The sequence below is a fragment of the Trypanosoma melophagium genome (assembly GCF_022059095.1).
Source record: "Trypanosoma melophagium isolate St. Kilda chromosome Unknown ctg3segment0, whole genome shotgun sequence".
NCBI classification, from domain to species: domain Eukaryota; phylum Euglenozoa; class Kinetoplastea; order Trypanosomatida; family Trypanosomatidae; genus Trypanosoma; species Trypanosoma melophagium.
In genome coordinates this window covers 690,435-705,869 of record NW_027125162.1, presented here as the reverse complement: position 1 = coordinate 705,869, position 15,435 = coordinate 690,435, and the positions used below count along the sequence as shown (strand labels likewise).

Sequence of the window (15,435 nt, the reverse complement as noted above, 5' to 3'; positions counted from 1 at the left end):
GGCTACCACAAACTGAGAGAGAAACTCCAACAAAGCATTGAAAGAGAATAAATGAACTTTTTTTTTTTCCAATATCTCGTCAAAAATTGATTGCACTTGGATCTTTTTTTTTCCTCTTTTTCTCTCTCACTCTACTTGGGACGAATAAAGGGAAATATTATATGGCGGAGGACCAAAAAGTCAAGACCTCTAATAAATTCGCCAACATACTAGAAAAGTAATACATATGTAAAACCAAGACGAAATCAAAATGGATAAAAGAAAAAAAACGTTTGGAGAACCTGAGACTCCCTTCAAAAGAAGTGAAGATCTTTTTTTGTTAATTCTTTTGCTCCTGCCAAGTCTATTGTACTCAACATTCTCCTTCCTTTCCCTTTTCACTCTATTTCTTTCCATTCTTCCATAACTGTCAATTCTCCATTTTGGTTTACCTATTTTTTTTTATTTGCTTGCGTTCTATATATTTTCCTTCCTTTCACACCCTTTTTTTTTTTTTGCTCTCTTCCACCCCTTATCTACAAAACACCACAACAATAGTAACAAAAATAATTAATAACAATAACAATAATCAATAATAAATAGATCACCCACTTTTTTTTGTGTGTTTCTCTCTACTGGTATGGCCTTGCCCCTGGCCGTTCCGCCTCCTTTGCCAGTTCCTGCCGCACCTTCTCCTGCACAGTTTCCCAATCCACCTGCACTGTTGTTGCGAGTTCATTAAATAATGTCAGCGTCTCCGGCTTTTGTACGGCGCGTAAATATTTCTGACGCCGTGCGAGTACCGTGTCGACATGCGTCTTGCGCTCCACCGCAATCTCCAACGCCCGCTCCCAGTTAAACAGTCGGGTGTGCATATCAATGCAGCGATAGATAAGACCGGCATGCAGAAGAATCCGCTCCGCCTCAGCGGGTCGCCGCTGGAATAGCGCCAACTCCGCCTGACGGCCCTCAGGTATGGGAATGCTCTTCACATACCGCATATAACGCACCTTGTCCAATTCAAATAAAGCACCATAACCAACCTCTGCCACATTTAATTCACCATGACGTAAGGCAAGACCAGTGAGAATGCCCCAGAGGGGTTTCTCATCCAAAAAACGTGCCAGGCGCATGGCTCCACTCCAGTCATTTCGAGTAACATGCTCAAATATCATAGAAGGATAGGGTGAAGCATTAAATGTCAAAAGGGCTCCATCTACTCCACATCGTACACTTACCCGAGTACCATTAAATCCAACAATACGATCATTTTGCGTAAATTCATCTGCTACATCATCACGTACTATTTTTGTAGTAGGAAGTAAATCACGATCAGAAAATACAATAGTTGGATAATACCATGTTGTTAAATGTCCATCAGCAATAGCAATTAATATTTCATGTTCATCATGCCATGCCAAACTTGACGCCATAGTACTGATTTTTTGTACTCCAAGTCTTTGATGTACTGTACCAAAATAAAGATCTCGGTTACGATCTACAAAAGCAATTTTGCGGTCATGCATAGTTCCAGATTGCGAAAGTTCTAGTGAAACAACTTCAAGGTGATGTACAATAGTTGCTTCATCAATAGGTTTACCATTATTTGTGTCAAAAAAAAGAATTTTCTTTGCATCGGCAGGATTACGTATAGCCACTGTATCTGAAGAAAGTGATAAAAGATCAGGAGCCATAATTTCCGGTCGTAATGTAGCTTGTAATCGCAGAACACATATTTGTCGACCCTCATAAGAGTATACTTGCAAACCAGAATTACAATCTGCGAGTAAAAATTGTTTTGTTCCAAGAATTAATGTAATAACCACATCACGAAGATCAAACTGTACTGGAGCAGAGAGTCTCTCTATAGGGTAACATGCACATTGGGTAGTAGTACAAGCTACAAGGTAACCGTGACCAAGTTCCACTTTTATAACTTTATCACGTAGTTTCAATTCCTCTACTGCATCTGTTAAAACATCTTGAACAAGAAGTTTATTACCATCTACCAATGATACACAATATTGACTCCAGTATAATTTTCGATCTACAAGTTGTGCAGTACAAACTGCTCCACTACCACAACCCATTACCACTTGTGTTCCATCTGTTGTCCATTGTAATGAAAGGGCACTACCTTCTGGTAGACGTTCGTATGTATGGCTCCATCCTGTTTTATCACAAACTCGTACATTCATAAATGATCCAACTGCGAACATTTCACCATCTGCTGAAAATTTCACAGATGTACATGGATGTTCAGCGGCTGCAGAAACATAAATACTACGTCCATAAGGGTCCCATACTTTATATGCTCCATCCTCACCACCAGTAACAATATATCCTGTCATAAGTGACCAATCCACACTCAAGACAACCCCATTATGAGCTTTCCATTTAAGTTGTTTTTTTATTGTCGGATTTAAAGGTTTGATAATCACATCACTTCCAACACAGTAAAGCACACAATCACCACCTAGTTCTGTAGTTTCTGACCCCCAACAAAGCGCATAAACACACTTACCTGCAGAAACAAGTGTTGTACGTGGAATACCAGCCTGCGACCAAACCTTTACACAGCCATCTTCACCTGATGATACAATAGAAGATGCATCGGCAGAGTATACAAGACCCGTAATAGTACCAATATGGGCCTCCACTGTACGTTCCACCCTTCCAGATGCCGCATTGAGAAAACAAAAAGTTCCATCTGCGCAGGCGACGAGACAATTGTCTTTTCCTTCAACAGTACCAGCAGCAGCTCCACGACCTCTACGGCCACCCTGCACAGGTACCCATGTGATGTATGTAATACAACTATCAAACTGTTGTACTTTTCCAAGTGCCTCACCATTAGGACTCCAGCGTCGTAGCACAAAGTCATCACCAGCACTGATCACATCTCCCATCAATGATACAGCGACGCATGTACACGCCTCCTCATGCCGCTCATTAGGAGTTGTAATGTTTAGCCGCATTTACTCTTCCTCAGTAATAATAATAATAATAAAAGAGCGAAAGCTGAGAAACTTAAGAAACAATATATATATATATATATATATAGTCTATCGCTTTGTCTGTTTGGTATTCTAAATATCTTTTATTTTTCTTTCAACATGACAACAAAAAAGAGAAAACGGAGATATGATACAAAGACGCACTTATCCAGATAAATTTTCTCTCTCTAAATAACAATAACAAATCATTGAAAGAGGAAAACAAAAGGACACTCATTTTACCATCTTCCATATCAGTTCAACACGCAAAGTTCAAGACAAGAAGGTGTAACAGCCAAACTAAAGAAATAGGTGGAAATAACATAGTTGGTCTCTTTCAATTTTCAATCTCTACAAACATATCACTTAACCCCAAGCTCTCTTTCACCAACGCACTTTTTTTTTCTCTCTTTTTCTTTTCCTTCTTTATCCCTTTTTTTTGTCCCCTGTATATGTATCCCTCCACTTTTTGTTTACTCTCCTACCAGACCTTTGCCGACCGACACGAATAATTTTTTTTTCCCATTGAGAGCCTCAGGCTCACCACAATACACACAAACGAAGAAAAATCCACTAAATATATCGCCGTCAAGTTTACCAGGTATGGGAATATAGGGAATAGGAATATTTTAAAAAAATGTGCGTAGTTGAGAAGCAAGAAGGAAACAGTACAAACATAAGGAAGAGGAGAAAAAACAAATACGTAAAAGGGTAAAAAAAAGAGCAGAAAACAAAAAGAAACCTAAAATACAGTGTAGACTAGTTGGCAAGAAGGGTATGGTTTTTTTTTCTTCTTCTTGACCTTCAGCCGTTAAGGCAACAGTATTGCATGTGTTCCTGTCCTTGATGACCCTCTTGTACATTTTGTTGTTGTTGTTTGAATGTATTATTATTTTTTTTTTTTTGCTCGATTTGGTGCCTTCCTCTATGTTTTCTTTTTTTTCCTTTCTTGGGACGTTCATTTTATTTTGCTATCACTGTTGTTGCTATTGTTCTTTTTTTTTTTTCCTTCGTTCATCTCTCCCTTGCCTTGTCCCTTTCACTTCATTTCGGCTCTTTCAATAAATAACAAACAAAGGCGAAGGTGGCAACACAATTTCGCTTCTTCATTCACATTTCCTCTTTCTCTTTCTCTCTCTCCTCAACATATGTGGACAACGTTAGACTCTACTACAGTTCCTCAATCGCGTACACAAAATTGCGTGTATTCCCATTTCCACCGGCAACCTCGCAGACACCTCGCAGTGAGTTTCCCTGCAGCATGGCGAGAAAAACAAAAAAGGTTTGCTCTAAATTTGAGCCCTGAAGAAGTACACCCCACTCCATCGGGTAGTCACGCTCCCCTGGGGGTTTGATAGTTCCCTCCAACGGGGCCTCCTGCGCCGGAAAGCGCGAGGATGACTCATGTAGTATGAGTTTTCCTGTAATATTACCATTGCCAAAGTCCGCCTGAAGCTGCAGTGTCCATGGAACATTATCATCAAATGGTGTCGTGTCTTTATTTCCATCCGCATTTGTGGATACACGAATTACACGTGTCATGCTACCGGCAGCAGCAGCAGCGGCGGCGTTTGTGTCGGTGGCGTAGTTATCCATTCCAGCGTTATAAGAGGCACGAGGACCTTCGGCATTGACTTTTTTGTATTGTACCACCTGACGGAATACGTAATCCAGTAATGCACGAGGATCACGATTACGTGGACTTCGAAGTTTTTTCGTTACACCAAGTATTTCTGCACCTTGTAAAATATAAAATTGGACATCTTCAGGTTTACATTTATTCGTTAGTTGACTGAGTCGTACCTTTTCTGGTGCAAATTCTTCATCCAAATCAAAAAGATCTAATGCTGGAGGCATAGGATCACGATGTGTAGGTTCAAAAACGGCTGGTTTTACAGGTGGTAAAGGTGTAAGAAATTCAGGAGGAATAAGCGTTAGGGGTTCTTGTTTGACGTTGAGTTTTTTATACGCCTCAATAACCTCTGGTATAATATCTGTATCAAGTTTAAATGTTTCCATTTGAAAGAGTTTGGTAAAGTCACGAGGAAGTTCCTCTTGCTGTTCCACTGCCACACGTAAACGCTCTGAGAGAGAAGCGATATCTGGAACAGAGTTATAATCTGTAATATCTGGTTCATCAGCATCAATCTGATTAAGTTTTACTTTATGATTCATATAATCAAATAAAACAGTTGACAGTAACTCATTTTCCTCTTTTCCGAACCAACTGTCCTCCATTACAAGAGCACTTCCAATAAGAAGAAGTTTACCCTGTTTTTTTCTGTTATTGTGCTCTACCACTTCATTGCTCTCCCATACAGCTGTAATGGGACGATTTAGCGGGTACGCCATAAAACCACTGCTAAGAATTGGTACACCAGGACGATTAACATTAAAACTTAATCCATGTGGGTAAACAAATACAAGACTTGTTGGTCCTTCTGCTGCTGCTTCATCTCCTATTTGCTGTTGAATAGACATTGCCGCAGCATTAATGGTTGCACCTCCCAATCCTCCTGCAGCAACGGTACGGTTAAGTGTTAATGGAATAGAACGATCTCCGAAAACTGAATTTCCCGCATTAATACCTGTACGTTCTCCTTGATGAACAGGTGCTCCAATAACATTCTTACCAGCTGCTTTATTAATAGCACGATTTGTTACACCATTTGCCACGCACACTTCTTTAGGATGCAAATATTTATTCATAACTGTACGTACAACACAATCTTCATTAAGTGTAACACCTGTCCAATCTTCTAATGTTTGGTTCAAGTATGAATAACGACCACCATGACCATCACCAAATAGCATAATAACAGATCCACCATGTTCTACATATTCTCGAATAGCAGCAAGATCTTCTTCACTCAATTTTTCTTGAGGTGCAGCAAATACAACAATATCATATGGAAGAAGACGATCAATAGTAATATCTTCTTTATTCATGTCAACAGTACCCACTTGACGTAATCGTCGTGCCAGTTGTTTATAACCCTTATTAGGATGATACAATTCTTTTCGACAGACATTGAATAGAATTTTTGGTGGAGGATCTTTCGCGGCTGCAGCTGTAGTATGCCCATTGGTGTTCTCATCGGATCCATTGGTTGTGCCATTGAGGTGATCAGACATTGTTGTTTAGATCCAAACACAGAGGAATAATAGAAATAATGGCAATAATAATAATAATAATAATAATAATAATAATAATAATAATAATAATACCTAGATAACCTTCTCAACACTAGCACTACTAACACCTTAACTTCTAGGAATCCCTTATTCTCTCTATTTTATTGTTCTTGTTCTTGCTTTTAACCTGGCTTTGTTTCAACAGGTAGTAAAAGCCTCAAGATGTAGCCACAGAAACTTTGACGCTACAAGGTTTTTTCTCACTTATTTTTTAACAAGCTAGAAAATACAAACACACACACACACAAAGAGAGAAAAGGAGGGAGGAAAACAAAAATAAAAAAGGGAAATCCTTTTTTGTTTGTTTGTTTGTTTTTCTCTCTTTTTCTATGTATGAATGTGTGTCCCACGACGGGAGAAGTGATTTATCTGTGTTTGTGCCTTTGGTATGTACTTTACTTTCTTTTATCCTTCGTTTTCTCTACCTTCTTCCTTTGTTTCCTTGTTGTTATTTTTTTTATGTGAGTTGTAAAGGGGAGAACACCAAAAAAGAAGAGAAAAAAATAAGATAAATTATGAGACGAACCACCGCACACATTTATGTATAGAGGATATAATATATATTCCAAAACATATGGTATTCATACACACATCTACAAAGAAAAATATAGACATATATATATATATATGTACATATGTATATATAGTACACATTTAACCTTAGTTTCCTTCTTTGCGGCTTTATGCATGTACACGAAGAATATAAGTATAACATATTCACTCAATCAATGTATTAGCAGCGAACATTGACAGCTTTGAATCTCTGTGATGCTCTACCTCTTTCTCTTTCTCGCTCCGTCTATAATACACGGTACCAGATGCCCCTCTGCTCTTTCAAAAAGAAAAATCTTTATTCTTATTTTGTAACTTTTTTTTTCTTTCTTTCTTTCTTCCTTTCTTCACATTCCCTGTATTCTGTATCTCAAATGATTATTCATGATTTTTTTAATATCATCGGGGATACCCACTCTTTTCCTTAATTTCTTTTCCTTATTATTACATTCAGTTATTTGCCCAATTGCTTGCGCAGCAACTCTCTACATTCATGACACTCTACAACGCGGTAAACGAGCGTTTAAACCTGTCAAATTAGAGATGCAAAAAACCAGAAACATTCTCATCCTGAGAATAATAATAATAATAACAATAACAATAAATTGCAAAATTAAAGTAATAATTATAGTAAGAATGATAAGAAGCTTAAGTCCTCTTGCTTCCTTCTTCAGTATTCTTCACTTCTTCCACCTGTCAGCACTAAATGCGGCGGGAAGAAAGGAAAAAAAAAAGTGAAGGCATGCAACAAACCCAACGAAATAAAAATAAACAGAGGGAATCGCAATGAAACAGTAAATAAAAAAGTAAACAAAAAGAAGAGTAAATGATTGGAAACGAAAACGGAAAATTTACTCATACAGAGCAAGAAACACTAAAACCGCCTTCTCAACTCAATTCACTTTTTCTTTTGTTTTTTTTTTTCGTTCTTCTTTTTATGTACAACACCTTGCCTCCTTTTTCCCATTTCTAATTTATTTATCCCATTTCTTTCTTTCAGATCTCGTCACCTCACCCCCCCACTTGGACACTATTGTACCTCTTCGCTGCAAACTCCGCACGCACTCCATCATTCACTCCGTCGGTGTTGCCATGGCACTACATGGTCTTGTGCCGCTCGGCCTCATCAATGTGGTGTGTTTGCGTGATAAACTCGTAGAGTGTACCGATGGCAAAGAGAATGAAGAGCACGCCGCCAAAGATGTTCACTGTCCGCATCGACGCATATTGGGCGATGAGGTTCCCGAACAGCACCGCCACGCCCGCGCAGATGGCGTGGCCGAGCACACCGCCCAGCGTCACGGCGTACGGATTCTTCGCCGCCGCGAGGGCAATCGTCGCGAGTTGACTGCGATCGCCCCACTCCGCCACAAACGTCAGCGTAAAGGCCTCCACCAGCACCGGGTGCAGAAGTGTGCGCCAGCCACGCCAGCGGAAGCGCCGGCCGCCGGTATTTATATTTATATTCGCATTGCTGCTCGTCGCCGTGTTGGACCCCGTTTCCAAATGATCGTTTGGGTCCCGGCGGCGCAAGACGGCAGCGGCCTCTGCCATTTCATCCTCGCTCTCCACCTCGACGTTTCTGCGGTACAACTCCCCGTACAATATATTGCAGCCAAAGAAGAGAAAGAGCACAACCGCAAGGGCCTCCGTCACCCGCACGGAGAGCACATTCGGCACCATCACACCCATCAAAGCAGAGAGAACAGTCATGGTCGCAAGAGCACCAATCGCACCAAGAAATACAATAGCCTTGGAGTGACGCATAGCCATGAGACATGCAATGAAGAATGTTTTATCGCCAATTTCACTAAATATAATCATGGAGAGAGAAGAGAGCATACCCTCCATCCAACTCTTTTCAGTGACGGTCGACATGATGAAGGCTTAGTAGAACACTCCCCTATACGTGTATATAAATGAATATAAATATAAATATATTTATCTGTATCGGTAATAAATGTATATATGTATGTGGGATCTGGATGTAACTATTTGTACGCTGCAAGTATCACGTGTGCCTGCAGCAAGATCGCCAGTAGTTCCTCTTCTTGAACTATTTCTCTTTTTTTTCCTCGCACTTCTTATGCTGTTTATCCTATTGCTCTTGCTAAAGGGATATGGATCTACTTTCTCCCTATTCCCCTGGATGTAGCGCGCAAGCGTACTTACACCCCTTCCTTTTCTACTTTAAGATAACAATAGAATACAACCAGAAGATGTTAACGAAGAAAGAAGAGTCAATAAAAAAAAGAGAAATAATAGTAGATTATATATATATATATATATATATATATATATATATATATTTGGCAAACATATCAGATAACCTATGAGTATTTGCGTCTGTGTATATAGAACTGTACTACATCGCATTACAGAGAAGTTTTAATGGCTGATCCACCCATGTTCATTATGGTTTCCAATTCAAGAGAAAAGCCCCTATCAATACCCAAGTGCCTTTATATTTTATTACAAGCCAAAAGAAGAAAATAAATAATAGAAAACGAAAAAAAAAATCAAACAATTATAGTAATAAGTAAAAAAGTTTTTAAAGATAAAGAGATGTAGATAGATTAGAGCACGAAAACACTATTTGCAAAAGCAAAGTATATATCTTCTTTTTTTTCTTCTTCTGCAGCCCTAGCAGGTACTTTCCCTTATAACGTTTTCAAAAAACAGTAACAAATGGAAATATTCCAACTTGAGGGAAATAAACACCGGTAAAAAGCAAAAACGGTAGTGTCAAATAGAAATAAAAACGTATTAATAATACAAATTCTATTCCTTTTGTGTGACACCTATTTTATTTTAATTTACATTTTTTCCCCCTTTCATTGTTCACTCTGTTTCAGAGCTATTGGCGTAAAGAAACACCACCAGAGATGTCTCCAGTAATAGAGCAACAAGAGAAACCATGTTAGTCTCTGATCAGAGAAAATAAAAAAACTATGGTATCAATGCGTCAAACAGCACGAAAAACCAAAACTGTAGTTCCGTACGTATATTCTTTTCTTCCTTATCATCGTAGTGAGCATAGCTACTGCGATGAAAAGAAAAGAGTACATGAAACTATTCCCTCTCACTCTCACTGTCTCTGTTCCTGGGAATCTACATTATCCCATTCATCTTTTTTTTTGGTTGTAGCTACTTAGGTTTTGATATTTGTAATATGGGTATTCGAATCATATTCTATGGTTCTGCATGAGAAAGAAAAAGAGGACAAGTAGAGGAAACAAAGAGAGAGAAGAAAAGGAAAAAGAGATAATGATGAATAAATAGGTTAACAAGAGAAGACAAGCAGATAAATAAATACAAACATATAGACGAAGTCTAGAAAACCACAAGTGGAAAGAGACAGACAGACAGATAGACAGATAGATAGGCAGACAAACAGAGAAAGAGAGATAAAAATAAAGAAGTATATACACGCACGTAAAATCAGAGCACAGCAGCAATCGAAGTGAATGTAAAAGAGGCAATGGAGTACACGAAATAAATGTAAGTATGAATGAAAATAGGGCAAAGAGACGCTGTGTATCAAGAGGGAATGAAAAACGTTGTGGCCAAAAGAGATCCGAGTGGGGACGAAAAAAAAAAAAAAAACATACACACAATAAATACAAAAAAAAGAAGAGCACATGTTCTTCTTTTTTGTACTTCAGCTTTTTTTCTCCTGCTTCCTTTCGTTTGGATTTTTCTTTCGCTTTTCAAATTGCTTTTTCTTCATCTGTGTATATCTCGTTCATGTAATATCTTACCTTTCTTTTCGTTTTCTTATTGGTTGTGATTTTCCCCTCTTTTTTTCTTGTTTGAATAAAAGTGGCTGAGTTTTATCCTTCGTTTTCGAAAGACTTAAAAAAAGAAAGAAATGGAAGGAAAAAGAACAGCAGAAGAAAATGAAAAAAAAAAAAAAAAAGGACCGAAGAGCTTATTCCAAAAAAGGAAAAAAAAGAAGACCCATAACGTCTTTCTTCGCCTGTTAAATTTTTTCTTTTCCCTTACAATTCCACTCACTTCCAAGTAGCAGCAATCATAGTAGGAGCCAGGGAAGGGAAAGGGGGGAAAGAACCCCTGCAGCCACCGCACAAACACAAGTGGGAAGAAGAGGGGGAAAAAAAAGAAATGAAGAACAGAAAAAAGGACACAAAGTGTCCAACACACATAAACATATACACAGAACAGAATCATACCCTGGTGCGAATGACCCGCGGGCAGTTTTTCTTTTTGTTTTTTGATAATTATTATCATTATTATTAGCATCGTCATTTGTTTCTTTGTTTGCTTTTTTTTTCTTGTTTTCTGCCCCACTCCCGTGTCGTCGCTGCTGTCGTAGTTCTGTGCGTTCTTCACAGCACGTCAGCTTCGTCGCATTGTAGGTTTTTTGTTTTTTATTCTTGTTGTTGATCTTTTTTTTTTCTGTTCTTCTACAGATTAGTTTTTTGTTTCTTTTTTTTTTTCAGATGATCTTTGATTGTGATATATGTGTTTTATTACTTTGTTTCATTGTTGTTGTTCTTGTTGTTTATTTTTCCCTGTGTATCCATCCTCGGACCCATATATATATATATATATATATATATATATATATATATATATATATATATATATATATATAGTACAGGTGTCTTGTGTCTCTTTCTTTCACTTAGGAAGACTCCGCTTTTGCCGAAGGTTCCTTTTGCTCCACCTGTGCTTCTTCTTCCTCTTTTTCTTGTGGCTTCTCCTCCTCCTTCTCTTGTTCCTTTTCCGTCAGTTGTTCTTGTGGCTGCTCCTGTTCTTCTGGTTGTTCCTGGTCATCTTGTTCTTGATCCTCCTGTTGTCCCTGTTCTTCTTTTTCTTGCTGATCCTCTTCTTGTTCCTGCTGTTCCTTTTCGTTCTGCTCATCTTCACTCTTCTGCTGCTGTTGTTGTGGTTCACCATCTGACGGTGTTGTGGCGGTTGGCTTTGTCTCCTGCGGTTCCTCTGAAAGGTCCTTGCTGTTGTTGTCTCCCTTCACACTGCTACCTTTGCTGCTTTCCTTCTCCTTTGTGCTGCGTCTGCTCCTCGCGCTGGTGTCCTTTTCTTCCGCCTGGTTGGGTGAGGCAGTACTGTTATTGATATTGCTGTTCGAATTGTGGCTCTGGCTGCTGCTGTTGCGCTGCGCAGAAAAGCGCGGGAATGCGGAGCTCACGTGCAACTCCTTGCAGTGTTGCCCAAACCGGCATTTACCCTTAATGTAGTTAAGGCATGCCTCATAGGGGTAATGGGCAAAGGCGCAATCTTCAAGGAAGTTGCAGTAACCATACACTCGAAGGCATGGATGTTTCTTGTTTGCATTTCTGCCACCGTAAGCCCCACCAGCTTGTTGTTGTTGTTGTTGACGGTTTTCCCATCTTCGTGGTACTGCATTGTTGGAAACATTCATATTGTTGTTGTTATTGTTATTCCCCGCCGCAGCCGTTCCTGCTGCTGTTGTTGTTGCTGCGTTGTTGCTGCACTGCGATGCATTAAGGCTACCGGTGTTAATCGCACTCACAAGTGTGGCCTCCAACTCCGAGACCCGCAGAGGCGTCGCGCCGGGATCCATCTCCTCATCTGCCCAATTCAAACAGGTACCGCCACTCTTTCCCATCACATCTCCTGTTGCTGTGGCACTGTTGATGGTATTGGCAGAGTTTATATTATTATTATTATTATTATTATTGAATGGTGCGATGGGGCTACGCTGCGAGACGGGTGGGACCTCTGATGTACGCACAATCTGCAGCATCTGTACAAGGCGACGCAGGGTCTGATTCGGCACAACCACGTCATACAACTCTTCCTTTGTTAACTGCGAATACGCCTTGGTATTGCTGCTCGCACACTCCTGCAGATACTCGCAGATGGACACATTCTCGTACGTGAAGCCGTCGGAGGCAACAACGGGTTCCGTCACCGACGCGTATTGCCCCACAACACGTTCAACGGCGGCGAGATTGGCCTGCGCGGCAATGAGTCGCGTACGTGCCTCATCCCGCTGACGAATGGCTGTATTGTACATCACACGGGTGTCCTCAAGTATGCGCTGCAGGCCGTGGGTGATGTTGAGAAGATACGGCAGTGCGTTTGCGTGGGCAGTGAAGCCGTCGTTCAGTTCCTGCGCTGCGGCCCACACAAGCATTGGATTATTGTTGTTGCTACCACTCTCAGCGTTGTTGGTACTAGCCTCCGGGTTTGTGTGCATGATTCCTCAGTGTTGTACGTGTGACTCTGAAAGACGGTGAAAAGGCGGATATAAATATATATAAATGTGTATGTGTGATTCTTCTAGAGGATTGGATGGGGTAGTGTTTTCCCTCTTTATTTTTCGTTTTTTTTAAGTGTAATGATGCCGCGAAGCTGTTGTTAATATTATATATATGGAAAGATAAGTAGAGAAAGAAGGAAAAATAATTTTTAAAAAAGAAGCAAAGACTTCAGGAAATCATAAGCATTTACAAGGGCACGTGGTGGCACGGTTGGATGCGCCTCTAATAACTAACAATTGAAAATGGTGAATTGATAAAGTAGAAAATCAGAGCGCATGCGTGCGTGCGTATGTGTTTAAATGGATATGTGTGTGTATGCAAATAACATTTGCATAGAATATTTGCACCTCGTTTACAATATTATCTCTCTCTCCCCTAATTTCCATCTCTATTTTCTCTTCTTCTTTAATATCACCCCTCCTCTCATTCTTCTCCCTCTTCCCCCTCCATTCATATATTTCCTCTCTCACTCTCTCTCTTTCTCGCACATGCACAGACACAGATACTCTTCCTTCTACTGCCTCTTTTGTTGTTGCAATTTTTGTTTGCTGTTGTTGTTGTTGCTGCTGCTACCACGCTTCAATTACCTTGTGATGTGTTTTAGTTTGAGTACCACATTTCTTGTTGTTGCTTTTTTTTTTTCATTCATTCCACCGTTTTTTTTTTATTTACTTCTCTTTCGTGTTTTTCTCCTTCCTTTCGCTTCGTACTTCTCCTTCTCAAGTCGACATACTCAGTCTCACTTGAGCTCCTAGTCTCAGCGCAACACCAACACACAATATATATATATATATATATATTAGACACTAATACATATCAATGTGTGTGTCCGTGGGAGTATCAGAGATAAAGAGAAACAGAGAATACGCATGGGCGGGTCTGGGACACGGGTGACCGCCCCGCCTAGAAAAGTACAGAAGAAACCGATCAATATAAATATCAATAGCAGCAGTAGTAGTGGTAGTAGTAATAGTCGCAGCAAATAAAAAAACAATTTATAATAACAAAAAAAAGCCAAAAAAAGTAAATCAAGAAAATTGGAGCGCAGTATGAAAATAAGACAAAAAAAAAACGCAGAAATAGAAATGAAAAGCATGATATATGAGTAAAACAAGGAAAACAATAATAAAAAAAACAAGAAAAAAAGACCATATACCACCACACTATCCTTTTCTTCCAATGTGAACAGTAAGAAGGGGGAAGAAAAAGAATGAAACAATAAAAAACAGTAGAAGAGCATGAATAATGCATAGCGCATGATAGTAACCCCCACCCCTTACTCAAGCGAAAAACAAAAACAAATGAGAAGCACACATAGAAAAACAAAATATCACAAGCAGCTGCAGCAGCAGGGCAACATTAACAATAATAGCAGTAGTAAAAAGAATAACACTGATAATGAAGAAACGTTGCTTGCAGAAACAGAAAAGCAGTAAAACCCAAAGGAGCTGAAGGGGAGAGGGGGAGGGAATGAAAACAAAAAGCAGAAAAGTACTGGGGGAGAAATAGTGAGAAAAGAACAGAGAATACATGGGGAAAAAATGGGGAAAGGGAGGAAGAAAAAAAACAGTCGGAAAATGAGCACACACACATACACACATAAAGAAAAAAAAAAGAATCACACTGGAGTGCACGTGAAAAAAAAAGCAGTAAGAGAAGAAAAGAGAAAAGAAAAGAGAAAACATCACATTTTTTTGCTTGTTATGGTGATGTTCATATTTCTTTCTGCTTCTTCCTAAGTTTTACTTACTTGTTTCTTTCGTTGTTGTTGTTGTTGTTGTTTTTGTTTGTTTATTCGCTCCTTCGCTTTCTTCAACTCTTTTGGTTCACTCCGATTTGTTTTGATTGCTCTCCTTCACTTCTTCCCGCTCATTTGCTCTTTTTTTCTTTTTTCCCTCCTTCATTTTCTCCTTTTTCACTTTAATTGAAGTATTCTTCCCTTCTCACACGCCCCTCCGTCCTCTCTCACGCAACGTATGTACTTTCCTCATTCCCAAACCTACACCGCTATCAATATTACTAACCTTCTCTTTTCGCTACCGATGCTGCTGTCATTGTTGTCAGTTCAGGAGTATGGGCAAAGCAAAGAAAGAAAAAGAACAAAAAGCAAAGAGAAGTTTTATTATACGCTGAGATAACTCGAGAGAGAAAGAAAGAATTAAGAGAAAAAGAAGAGAGAAAGATAAAAAAAGATAGAGAAAAATAGGGAGAGAGAGAGAGAAGCAAAAAAAAAAGGATGAAATGAGGTACATAGGCATATGTGCATAGAATGTAAGAAAAAGAAGAGTGAGCGCTAGAGGCCGCTACACTTATACCCACACGCACACATCATAGAACACATTTTCTTTTTGTTTAACTTGATGTTTTTTTGTGTAGCAGCAACAATAACATGTGTACTGTTGCCTCCTCCAATTCTCACGCTTATCACTCAATGAATAGAG

The 15,435-nt window shown here is 39.4% G+C and overlaps 4 protein-coding genes across 4 annotated transcripts; all 4 read right to left on the bottom strand.

Moving 5' to 3' along the window:
* Positions 1–611: 611 nt before the first annotated feature.
* On the bottom strand, positions 612–2,957 carry LSM04_006372 (WD40 repeat; the record flags this gene model as incomplete). Its single annotated transcript, XM_067337244.1, has 1 exon — positions 612–2,957. One exon carries the CDS (start codon positions 2,955–2,957, stop codon positions 612–614), a length of 2,346 nt encoding a protein of 781 aa, XP_067189866.1.
* Positions 2,958–4,145: 1,188 nt separating this feature from the next.
* Positions 4,146–6,110, bottom strand: LSM04_002684 (uncharacterized protein; the record flags this gene model as incomplete). The annotated part of the gene is made up of 1 exon (XM_067337242.1): positions 4,146–6,110. The coding sequence occupies one exon, from the start codon at positions 6,108–6,110 to the stop codon at positions 4,146–4,148; it is 1,965 nt and encodes a 654-aa protein (XP_067189685.1).
* A 1,710-nt stretch (positions 6,111–7,820) lies between these two features.
* On the bottom strand, positions 7,821–8,600 carry LSM04_004087 (Gdt1 family; the record flags this gene model as incomplete). The annotated part of the gene is made up of 1 exon (XM_067337241.1): positions 7,821–8,600. The coding sequence occupies one exon, from the start codon at positions 8,598–8,600 to the stop codon at positions 7,821–7,823; it is 780 nt and encodes a 259-aa protein (XP_067189762.1).
* Positions 8,601–11,370: 2,770 nt separating this feature from the next.
* Positions 11,371–12,930, bottom strand: LSM04_002090 (uncharacterized protein; the record flags this gene model as incomplete). The annotated part of the gene is made up of 1 exon (XM_067337240.1): positions 11,371–12,930. One exon carries the CDS (start codon positions 12,928–12,930, stop codon positions 11,371–11,373), a length of 1,560 nt encoding a protein of 519 aa, XP_067189650.1.
* Positions 12,931–15,435: the final 2,505 nt, after the last annotated feature.